Source organism: Thermobia domestica, chromosome 11, assembly GCF_964235325.1.
Source record: "Thermobia domestica chromosome 11, izTheDome1.hap1.1, whole genome shotgun sequence".
NCBI classification, from domain to species: Eukaryota; Metazoa; Arthropoda; class Insecta; order Zygentoma; family Lepismatidae; genus Thermobia; species Thermobia domestica.
This window is the reverse complement of record NC_137464.1, coordinates 118,123,192-118,136,210: the sequence shown is the minus strand read 5'-3', so window position 1 is coordinate 118,136,210 and position 13,019 is coordinate 118,123,192. Positions and strand designations below refer to the sequence as shown.

The 13,019-nt window shown below is 34.0% G+C and overlaps 1 protein-coding gene across 1 annotated transcript in view; it reads left to right on the top strand.

The window, feature by feature from the left end:
- The first annotated feature begins 6,214 nt into the window (after positions 1-6,214).
- LOC145664390 (melanization protease 1-like) overlaps positions 6,215-13,019 on the top strand; it is a 266,717-nt gene continuing 259,912 nt past the window's right edge. Inside the window, exon 1 of the mRNA XM_081731054.1 lies at positions 6,215-6,539. Within this exon, the coding sequence (XP_081587180.1) occupies positions 6,537-6,539 (3 nt within the window). The 5' untranslated portion in view covers positions 6,215-6,536. The remainder of the gene's footprint in view (positions 6,540-13,019) is intronic.

Genomic DNA, 13,019 nt, shown 5'->3' with positions numbered 1-13,019 from the left:
GAGTTCATTTTTCTAGTTGCTGCCATAACCTAGAGTTTTGGCTAATTCAAATTTTGGTCACACTGTAATTTCAATGGATGGCAACACTGAAAATTCTTCCGATTCGTATTTTTGGGTGTAGAATAACATTATCTATTAGTGAGGTGAGTTACATTTCATTATCACTTTTCACTTACGAAAAACTGGCAAAAAAAATTGATAGCTTTTGAAAAATATTTAGTAGTCTGACCCCTTAATTTGTTTCTTTAACAAAACGAAAGTACATATTAAATACACAAAAATTACGTACATTGAATTTTAATATCATTGCATTAGTTTGCTATTTATATTACTGTTACTGTAGCTATTATTGTTATTATTGAGGAAAATGACCTTTGTTCTACATAGAAGGAGATGTTAACACCTTATTAATGTCAAAATGTCTCGTGGTCCTGGCCATATATGACAGTTTTCCTATTTTAACAGCAACCAAATATTTGTTCAGTAAAATATCTATTTACACTATTATGAAATGGGTGACTTTGCAAATTATTTCAGGTTTTATGTACTCTTTTAATTTGTTACCAAGGGTGTTCATTGAATAGATGGGAGAAATTTGAAAATGATAACCATAAAGCACATACGAACAACAGATCGCAGCACTTCTACTCATCTAAAGTAAGAAAATTCATACGCTCATAGCACTATTCTTGTGAAGGATTACAGGAAATATAATACATTGTTGGTTACTTGATATAAGTGTTAAATATACCGTTTTGCTCATGGTAAAAAGTAAAAAATAATGTAAATTCTTACTGTCGGTTATACCATAGGAAAGATATTTTTATACCATAGAACAGTGATAGCCTTGATATTGAAATAACACGCTGACAATCGTATAAAATGGAGTTGTTTTAGCACCATTATTTCTTTCAGTGTGTGTATACACCTATATGCTACGTACCTAAATGCACGCCTGCCTGTCTATCGCTGTTATGATTTTTCCTTATTTTATTGCTATGTATAATAATGTAGAAACTAAATTCCAATAATAATAATAATAATAATAATAATAATAATAATAATAATAATAATAATAATAATAATAATAATAATAATAATAATAATAATAATAATGTCATCAACTTCGTCAATAAACATGACATTCGGTATATTTTAAAATCTCGACACAGCTACGTCTGAACGCGGGTCATTCCCCCAAATCGTGATTGTACCGCCAAAATCAGGCGAAGTATAGCTCTATTTAGTTTGTTATTTCGTATATTCGGAGATGGGTAAAGCCTGTTTAATGGAATAACATTTATTGGTTACTTTCAAATCGCTATCGTGGTCGACCGATCGCGTACATGCATGAAAAATGGCTATACATGGTGTTAATGAACTATACCGACAAACTGTAAGAGATGATTCCTCATATCGAAATAAATGAAAACTTTCGTATGAACCTGTGAGGAAAAGTTCATAGTTTAATAACTAAATCTGTTCGAATTCGCCGAGAAGCTACATTGCAACACGAACTATTTCGAATTTGAAAACCCATTGACTACCGGTACACTAGGACCGTAAAGGAAGTCATACGTACGTAATCCAAAAATGCATATTGCATCAATGTGCAATGGATGTGTAAGAGATTCTCAATAGGATATAATACATCTGCAGGATTTTCACTCTTTATACTGAAAGTTCGAAATTCATTAAAACAAAATAACACATATTAAATATAGGAAAAAAAAAGGAGTTTAAAATTAATTCTGCAATTCTGAATATTTTGTTACTCTGTTATTGCCGTCTCCTTTAGCCTAGCCGCCATAATCGTGGGACATAAAATTTAAAGATTTCATTTCATTTTACCCTGTTGTTCGTTGCAGTGACATTTTACTCTACATGTAGGGGTCAATACACATATTTATATCAATAAAAGTCGAAGTGTGAAAATATTTTTTGGTTGTGGAACGAAGTATTATTTCATGTGAGAAAATTCGATTCGGGATACGAAGTTGTGATGATGCGAGTAGCTTTCTAAAATTATAGTGATTAGTCTCACAACTTCCTAACACTATATTTGATGCTCTTTCACAAATTAACAAAATTTACTTTTAACAATGAGACTCCCATTATCCGGATTAACGACCTCATACATAATTCGGATACAATTGGATAAGTATAACTCCTGATAATTTGAGAATTTATCAGAAATGGTCATGTGAGATAAAATATACTCTAAATTCTTTAATAAAGAGATAGGGTGAACGTAGGTTGGAAATAAGACCATTTTTACTACAAACATTTTTTAAAGAAAAGATATACAGGAATTTCCAACTGCATATAAATTTTAGCGTATGGTTTAGTTTAAATACAAATTTCAAGGGTTTTTACGAACAAGTACTTATAGTTAACATTTCAATAAATTACTTTTAAAATATATTTTTTCCTCGATATCTATCCCGATATTTGGCGATCCAATTGATTGAAGTTTGGATAATTGGAGATATACTGTATTTATTTATGAAAGAATACCCTAGGATCATATATGAAATGAAATCTTTAAGTTTAACCTCCAACGGTTATGCCGGTTAGGCTAAAGGAAACGGTGATAATGAGAAACGAGTGAAAATCGTGGAACGAAGAAGGTAGGAGGAAACGGGAGAATCCCGAGAAAATCCACGAGCACGGTGTTTGTCCACCACAAAGTCCACACGGCGCGAGCTGGGATCGAACCAGGGACCCAAAGCACCGGAGGTGAACGCTCTACCACTATAATTTTGTATTAGGCTTTCTTTTGTAGTGTTAAAAGGATGAGCATAAAAATAGACACAAATGAAATATTGTGTCAATGGTACTAACCCGTTATCCAGGAACACAAAATAGGAATGGGAAAGGACTATTTTCTTTTTTTTACACAAAATGTATAAATATGATGTAATTTATGATAGAATACTTGCTTGAACGAAAACCACAAACTTATTATTGTATATACCATATAATTACTGTGCAAGTACTGTAAAATGACGCGGAATCAAGAGCAGGGGAGTACTTTGTTTTTTTCTTTTCTTTTTTGTAGCTAATGATGATAGGATGTAGCACTCACCTTTGACAAATATTTGGTTTTCTTTCACTTTGTCATTCTATTAATTCTATCCATGTTCACTGGTCTGAAGATATAAACAAAGAGCCTATCATTGAGCCTAAAGACATAAACAAAGAATTCCAAGTAAATATTCGATTACAATATTATTTCTTTATTTTGTTATTGCTTATTACTTTATACCCTACTAGGTTCAAATCCAGATAATCGCAACATAATTTTAATGTTTCAAACATACATCTGCTTAATGTTTGGTAATCGTCGTTAGTTAAAATCCAATAGTAGTACACTTGCAACCTAGTCAAAACATTGAAAGTTTGATATTGGTGGGATTTAGTATCTTGGTTTAAGCTTTCTTTTCTACACTCGTTTCTCATAGACTGGTAGAGAAATAATGTGCATTTGATAAGAGATTTACTCTAGTTTAGTCTGGAAATTAATTAAATAGAATTTACGATTGTGTCCTTTAGGCTAAAGGAGATGGATTTAGTGAAACTCTGAAAAATTATGACAGAAATAGTGAAATGGGAATATGGGGGGGGGGGGACAACAGAACTCCGAAAAACTCATGGGCACGATATTGTCGACCCAAAACTCACATAAACTGGAACCGAATCAAGGACTCTTCGACTAGAGATGACCGTTCTATCACTGAGTGACCATGCTTCCATATTTAATACGGAAGAGAAAGTTAATGATACTGCTTAGATACTTCTAGGGTCCTAATTAGAATTCTGAGGCCGGCCACTCTGACAAGAGGTTCTCTTCGGTGTCGCCTGTCAAATTCCAAGATGATGCATTTAATCTGACGAAGATCTACATTGTTACTGTATAAACACATTTCTAACACAATTCTTTGTAAATATATTACGCGGTATGATCGTCAATTTTTTAAATTTAACTTATTAAACATTCCAGGTGTGCTTAAAAGAGTGTTGAAAATTTTAAAGTTTGTTCAGTTTTTTAAAATAATAAACCATACAAGATATGGAAATTATGCTCTTAAGATTTTATATTTACTACATACACACTCAACAACAGAATGTGTGCACTTTTTGTTGCATGGCACACATCTAGTCAATTTTTCCCACAACCTCTCTAGTACAATGGTAAAGCAAACGCACATAACGTATGCATTTAAGGATGGAGAATCTACGTAGATAAGTGCAGCATGAAAGCGAATGCACAATAGTTATTGTTTTCTGCACAACTTCCAGTCTGAAAGTTAATGGACCGTACATTTTACAGAACAGGATAGCCATGTCTATCTTGACATGTTTCATAATTCGCTCCTCTTTTTGCTGCAGAATTCAATAGAGGGCATCATTTAGCACCAAGACGTTGCACTCCTCCCTCCAATTTCTACGTAAAGTTAGGGAATTGTTAAAACTTTTTTTCTTATTGTTGAATCTGCCATCACAGTCCGAACGACATAGCTATGCTCCTGTGATCTCCTAGGTTTTCTCAACGTTATTTTGTGTGATTTCTTTCTGCAACGTGAAAAAAAAGTACCACTCCTACTTAGGAAACTACCTGATTTGACATGCAGAATTGTTGGAGCTGTTCCATCCAATTCACTGGAGATGCTGTCCCCAGCCTAGGAAGAACTCGAGTTTGAAGCATGTAACAAAAGGTGTTCAAATTGAGTGTGTGTAGTAGGTACTGCAAAAACTTGCAGACTTACCCTTCCTTCCATCTCATGTATCGTCTGATTTATTTTTATTGCTGATAAGAGAAACCATACAAATTTGACACCGGTTATTCTTTCGCGTCTAGCCGGTGGTCACTGAGTCCATTTATCTTTTAAAATAAACCATGAAGTACATTACTATTGACTAGATTGAAATGATATTTCATCAGGACGTAGCTCTTGAGCATTCTAGAACTATTTGAATTACAATTGCTTATCAGTTATTCAGATTTTTCTTCACAATCACCAATTAATAAGAACAGGATTTTTTTTTTTTTTTTTTTTACGAGGGTATCCCGAAAATCTAGAATCAGTGAATTCTTTCATTGATTATGTGCAGTTCCTGAAAACCAAAACATTTGTCAGCAGATTTATTCTATCACCAGCCGAATATCCTATCATCGAATGTTGATGGAATGGTACCTTTAACTCGATCTCTGTATTACGATCAACGGTGGTAATGTGTAACACATACGTACTATAAAACTATAATTCAAAAATTGCAGGACACCTTTAGTTCTTTGAAGCTTTTCAAAAATAACTTCTATACACAGGAGTCACTGAATATACCAAGAATTAAAAAAAAGGAAAATAATATTATATAGACGTCCTGGAGCACCTCGTATATCACCGCTAAATCTATAAAAGAACGCTTAAAACACTTTCATAAACAAGGGAGGAACAAATTTTCCTGGCGATAATATTAATTCTACAGACAAAAAACAACTTATAATTGGTTGTCTTAGTTCTAGACATCACTGCATGTGAAAAACAGGAGTACGAATTAATAAACACATACAAAGAAATGATGATGAAATTCTTAAAACACAATTCTGTGAATACAGCAGATTTCACAAACATCTCACATTACGCACATCTCGACGTTTTTCAACACTTCCATAGTAATTTCCATTGTACAGTAGTTAGAAACACTGTTCACATTTCTTTGTTATCTCCATCAATTGAAAGCAGCAATTTAATTACGTTTCTTTATTACTCATTTGTCTAATTCGGCCACATAATTGTTCACGGTCAAGTGTAAGAAATATCACCACGTTCTCTTTGGAATAAAATATTTGTTCTCTGAGGACTAATTAAGTAGATATTTAGAAATCTGTGAAGAACCTCAAACACTGTAATACTTTATAATGATAAAAGACACTGTAAATACTTAGAACGGATACACTTACAGATTCCCTACGAAAACTTTTTTTCTTTAAGAAAACGTCCTTTATATAAGAAAAGAAAAATGAATTAGTTATTATTTTTCACTTGTATCTAAATACGGTAATCACATTCTATCTTGTCTGCGCTTCGTACAAGATCACAGAAAACACGATAGCAAAATCGTTTGTATATTGAAAAACAATTCTGAATTGTTCGAAAGCTTCAGCTAGCGATCATACTATCTACGAAGCACGAAAAAAACTGCGGCTACTTTACGCAAGGCACGGAACATTAATTGAAAGAGAAACGACATAGTAGTCATTAAACAGCACTAAAAACATTAGCTGAAAAACATACAACATGCACTGGTTGGCGTACCAGGTTTAAATCGATTCTTTTTAAAGCCATATCTCGGCGAGTTTATAAACATAACGTTCCAAAGAGAATCAATCTCATACTTGCAATATTGCTGCTGATGTGGACTGGTGGAGCTTACCATCACACACGAAACAACTGACGACAGCCCAGCGTTTATGGAGAAGAAGAACTTCTTAAGATAAAAAAAAATCATATCCGAGTGCCAATCAATTGAAAATGGTGAGTACTAACAACACAAACGAGAAACATAATTCAAAAGTTAACTCTATAAGATTGTGTGCTTTTACTTTGCTACATAGTTTGTGGTCATTTTAGTTTTAAATTTCATTATCCTTGCACAATATATATGTTCATAAAAGTTTTAACACGTAACACCGAGTTCCGGAATGATTTTCACTGTTTACGACACAACCACAATGAAACAAGGGTTTATATTTACGCTAATTTTCTTCATCATATCTGAGTTTCTGGTCTGCTTACATTTGATACGGTAATCAAAACTACATTCCTGGTATATTCAAAGTGTAACAGCGGAACAAGAACCTGGAAATTTCTAAAATTAACAACATATTGACTTTTTATTATGTTATTATTATTAATGTTGAAGTAGTCATTCAGACAAAGGAACTGTTATTTTCTACAAGTGTTTGTGTTAATTAGAATTTATATTTATATTCGTGTTTTTGCAAGTACTTTGTAACATTGATATATTTATCGATATCACACATTAATAGCTGCTAGAAGCGATCGTAAAGGAAGGTAAACGTTTGGTGGCATTTATACGTATTACCGTGCAAACATTGTTTTTCTGCGTTTTGTTTGCAGAATCCTTGTAAAAGGTAAAACAATTGTTAATATATAGTATAAATTTGGGTGTCCATTTTTAAATACAAATATATAACAGTCAATATAGTTCAATAAGACAACATAAATTTCATTTGAATGCGAAATGAATCACGTAATCTACGTAAAGTTTTTACTGTTAATGTGGTAGAACATGGCCACACTGGTTATTGTTTTGACTATTTTATGTCTTATGGTATAATTTGTCATTCTTAACCAGTTTTCTATGCACTCTAGCGGATAGATTAATCCAGAATTTTCACACAGTCTAACGACCGCACTGTTAAGAGATACTTTGGTACGTGGAAGGTAATATGCCGACATTGTTACTCAGCGTAATTGCAATATGCATTAAAAAAATATTTTTCGTATATGTATTTTTACTATTACTACCACTCTTGTTTGTGAAGACGATGGTAAGATAAAACTAGTGATGTTAAAAGATATTTTAATGCAGTTTGAAGTTAAAATGCTATAAGGGTATTTTATGTAGCATTACGTACGCATATTTTAAAATTCAACTGATGATGCTGAGATAACAATAACACGAAATGTTTACGGTAAATCTGCACCTACGTGACGTGTAGTTGATATACAATGGCGTCATAATTCATTGTCTTTTCTAATAAAATAAAAGAAGTTTTTGTTTTTGAGTAAGAGAAGGAACTTTACCTTTACATTGAATAATAGAACAGTGCATAAAATAGTTATAATCCAAGTAAGAAAATAAAGAAAATAGATCTGTTGTCAAATGATGAGCATTATAATTGGGAATTACAATTAATTTTGTACATAAAATGCTTAAAGAATGGAAGTAGCATACTCTTGAAATTAATTTATTTTTTTAAAATCAATTCCATTTTTTATATTAATGTATTCTAATTCCTTCGTATATTTATCATATGTTAAGGATGTATAAAAGTTATACGTTGCGATTTTAAAGCTGTTATCCTACATCATGGGAAATAGAGGAAAAAATAATGTCTCATTATCTACTGAAAGAATGCATATTATAGAGCATTGTGTTTATTTTTTATGTGTTATTTGATGAAGTAAGAATTTTTAAATGTTAGATTATTCTTTTATAGTACTTCACGAAATATGATTTGGAAGATATATTCAATAACATTTTCATTTTTTTCAACAACCACTCTATGTAGATACTTTCGTGTAGTTTTATTGCCTAAATTAGATAACTCTACATTTATTATAGTACATAAAGATTAGAGCCGCAGTGGCTAAGTGGTAGAGTACCCACCTTGAGTGCGTGGGTTCTCTGATTCAATCACAGCCCGCGTCAAGTGGGCTTTGTGGTGAACACGCAACGTTTTCGTGGGTTTGGTCAGGGTTCTTCCGTTTTCTCCCACTAATACGTAATTCCATCATTATTATCCAACTCATCATCATTCTCTTAGCCTTGATGCATAATCGCGGTACGTTGAACACAATGATGTTAATGGTTATTCTAGGTTTAATTTAACAACATTGAAAAACATATTGTCAGCTATCCATAGTGTAAGATTTAAAGAAAAACTTAAATGAATCACTTGCAACTACGCTGTCATAACATCCTTCTTACTCTATAATTCAATGATTCTCAACCATTTTGACTGGCGATACAGTTTATTGAAGTCCAGAACGCGACACGTTTGTTTGATCTTTTCATTATACATAATAATAATAATAATAATAATAATAATAATAATAATAATAATAATAATAATAATAATAATAATAGGGACCACGGTGGTTTAGTGGTAGAGTATTGACCTCTGGTGCGTGGGATCCTTGGTTCGATACCAGATCGCGCCAGGTGAACTTGGTGGTGGAGAAACACTGTGTACGTGGGTTTCTCGGGATTCTCCCGTTTCCTCCCACTTTCTTCACCATTTCATTCATTTCGCTTCTTCATCACCGTTTCCTTCAGCCTAGCCCGCATAACGTGGGACGTAAAACTTAGGGAGTTCATTTGTTATTTTCTATGTAGCACTGAGCATTATTGCCGCCGTAGGAGGTGTTGACTGGTACAATCTATCTAGATTTTAACTAATGATTATTAAATTCTTCATGATTTTTAAATTCTAAAATTTCGGGACACATCTTAAGGGATTGCGTGATATAGCAGTGTGTAGCAACACATCGGTTGAGAACCACTGGTATAATCTAGCGTATCACAAGGATTGTGACTGATATTAAGATATACAATTATTGCTGTTCATGGTTCTTTGATAAAGTCACCTACATTTTTCCGAATGTTAGCGAAACACTTAAGACATTTTTAAAAGTAAGTCAGATAGTTTTTGCAAAATGCTATTACATATACTAATAACTGAAGACCTCGGCGCAGGAAGGGATAGATCCAATTGTGGATTTGATTCGCAGTTGAAAAAAAAAACTGTTAAAATGCAATTTATTTTCATTTAGTCTCCAAATACTTGTAAAGAAATGTGATATAGGGGTAAAACATTTCTTTGCAAAAAGTTTGGAGGCAAAAGTTGAGTAAATAGCTTTCTAATAATATTTTGTTTCAATCCTGAACCAAATGTAAAATTGGAGCTGTCTCCTTCCTAAACCGACGTCTTCAATTGTTTTTAAGAGCTTGCCTATAGAGAAATTTGAATGCTAAACAATTATGACGTAATAAGCCACGCACCCAAATTTCAGGTCCATAAAAAAGGGTTTGGAAACATATTAGTTTATCTGATACCATTTTGTGAATATCCCTGGCTAACTTTCTACACATTTGATATTCTTCATTGTCTATTACTTATTTACTAGAACTAAGGAAAGTGGGGATGACTATAGCGAAGGTCCCCTATTCTTTAATTATTATTATTCTTTTAATAGTGGTAGAAATATTTCTTGTGTTACAGTAGATGGTAATTTAAGAGCATTTGAGTACAGCAAATTTACAAATCATTCATTGTAACTTACCGAGTTCCCTCGTGGGTAAGCAGTTAGCATGCGCATCTGTGGCGTGGGACACTCGGATTCGATTTCCGGCGGGAGCTCATGTGGTTCGGATTCCTAGTTAAGCTGTAGGTCCAACTCTGTAGGATCTTTGATGTCATAAAATGAACGATGAGCCAGTTTTCGTTTGCAGATTTTAACTTCTTTATATGATTTGCATATTGAAAGCCAAAACTGTCCCGCAGAGATTAGAAACTGAAAGTTAACAGTTCTTTATATAGAGTTGAATAATTTGATTTTCATTAATGATAATAAATCATTGAACACTGAGCATTGATTCAGAAGGGAACTAAAATGCACAGACACAGTGATGACGGGAGGAATACGAAGGATAAGAAATCGTTTTTGGGAGGGTAGCTATTTTTTGTATAAATTTTATATTACCTGACCTACATTGGAATACAACATGTCTGGGAGAGGTCGGGGATGAGTTGCTGGACAATGACACCAGGGGACACGCGCCCCTTTGCTCCCTCTTTTTCGTTGTTACTGGACACAAATGTTCAACTTATCAAACAGATGATATTGTTAATACTTTACTTTAGAATGATGTCTTCGTATTTTCAGGTAAGGTTTTTGATAAAGCCCATAGCAATTAATTCACAAGATTTCAAAAAATTAAGTAAATAATGCCTATTTATGATTTAATCATTTAACCAGGCAAGGGTCCGAATCGGGCACTTGAGTTGCCGAACCACATGTATCAGATTTGAAAGAGGGTATAAAACTATGTGCATATGCACATTTATAGCGACTGAGGGCAACATGGAAAAACGGGAGAGCCGAAAGAAATATGGCCGACCGTAGGGCCTAGCAACACAGAAAGCTAAGAAATCACTCGTTATACGCGTGAATGGCCACAGAAATTAAGGTCAAACGTTTAGTAGTAGATACATGATAAGATCTGCTATATGTAATGAACATCATGGCCATCTTGAATTCGAATTCACAATGTAAAAGAGAAAGTGGGTCATGTAGCATAGGAAATAACACTGAAATTTTACCATGAATTCATTAGTGTTAGCTCTGTAGTAACTTTATTGTGAGTTGGGAAGTAACATGCAAGAAAGCCGTGAGACGATATTTGAACAAACGTCGGTATAATCTGTCGGAATAATGTTGGCACAGGATGCACATCTAGAAAAATATTACAAAGAGCATTTGTACATGCAAAGAGCTGGCAATACTGCAGTGTTAAAGGTGGATAGTTGTCGTCACGTTAAATCACCAGACATAAAGGAGGACTGGGGATTACAGGTACAATTACGACGTAGTTCCTCTCAAGGAAGATAACATATATAATCACATAAACAAGTATACTGGTAAAGATACATACCAATCTATGAAGGACAAAGAGTGTGGTGAAAACACAAGAGCTGTTCACAGTGTCTACACCTGACGAAACAGGGACTGCTACACTGGCGATGAAGACAATCCGATTATGTTTCATAATCAAAACAAACGGACATTTGAGTCTGGACTTTTTCTGGTGCTCTTCAAGATATCCAGCCATGTAGAAGGCATGCTTAATTAAATTGGTGAACCGAAGAGCACTAAACTGGAAGTGCATAAACGCTTGGAGACGATGCCGTACATGAAACTCATGAAAATTTAATGCAGCATCTTTGATAAACCTCACATACTGTTTGTACGTGCGAAAGAATCCAACGTCGAGAGGTTGAATACATCCAATGCATTTAGGACGTATCAGTTTCTTGTGAAACTCAATAAAGGGTGTTTGAAAAAGAACTCCTTAGTTTTAAGTATAAATTTAATTGGGAAGTGATGAAAACTTACATCAATGAGTACATATCATGAAAGAGAATTCCTTCAAGTTTTGTTTAATGTTGGTAGACTTCAACATGGGATCCATTTGTGGTCCTGCACACGTCGAGATGATATTCCACTTCTACCGGTTTCCTTGAAAGACTTTAGCCATTGACGGATAGTTTTTGTTGTAGGAGGTTCACCACCATACTGACGTCTAAAATTACGTTGCACTGTTATAACTGACTCAGTTTTCACAAGCCAAATAACACACTGCGCTTTCTGTTGCGGAGTACACATAGTTGCTGAGTTGCTCTGTACTGCAGGCTGCACGCCTGCCTGGACTGAATTGAAGAAACAGAGGGGAAAAACAGCACTAATGCCGTCTCAAGGTTGAGCAGACCTGCCAACTGCAGGAGAGCCAAACTTGGAAAGTTGATGAATCAAACACCACAAACTAGAATAGTGTATGTCACTTTACACACGTTCTAGGACACATTAAAACTAGGGTGTTCTTTTTCAAACACATTGTATTATCCGGAACAGTGGAATGCATCAGTTTATCATTTTTGTTACAAGACCACGAATCAACCAACAGCAAGATGGGATTATCGTGTACATGTGGCCATAATACTTCCTGAAGAAAGAAAAAAACTTCAAATCATCCTTGCACATGTTTGCTAACTTTCTAGCAAATGCCTTGATATCGAAGGGATGTCAGGCAGCTTTGCAGGGAATTTGCTCGTAGGTTCAGTGGATATAAGATATAATGGCAATAACAGTTTCCCATCCATTGTTATAATGGGCATTATCATATACGAGTGAATTACTGCTGTCGTTGATTCTATACTACAATATACTAGTTTCACACCTTTATTTGCTAGTGTCCTGCCTGAATGCATTTCTTTGTCGAATTTACTTCGAACTATTAAAAACTTGAGGTTTTCTTTTACAATCATAGACTTTGTTTCAGCAACAAACTTTTCTGCAGTTTGATTTAATTCTTGCTTATCTTTGGTTATTTTAGACACGGAATGAGTAATTTTTCATGACACAATATTGTTACGCTTTTATTTTCTTTTATTTTTTAATTTTTTTTCCCGCAAGATGCTTGGAATT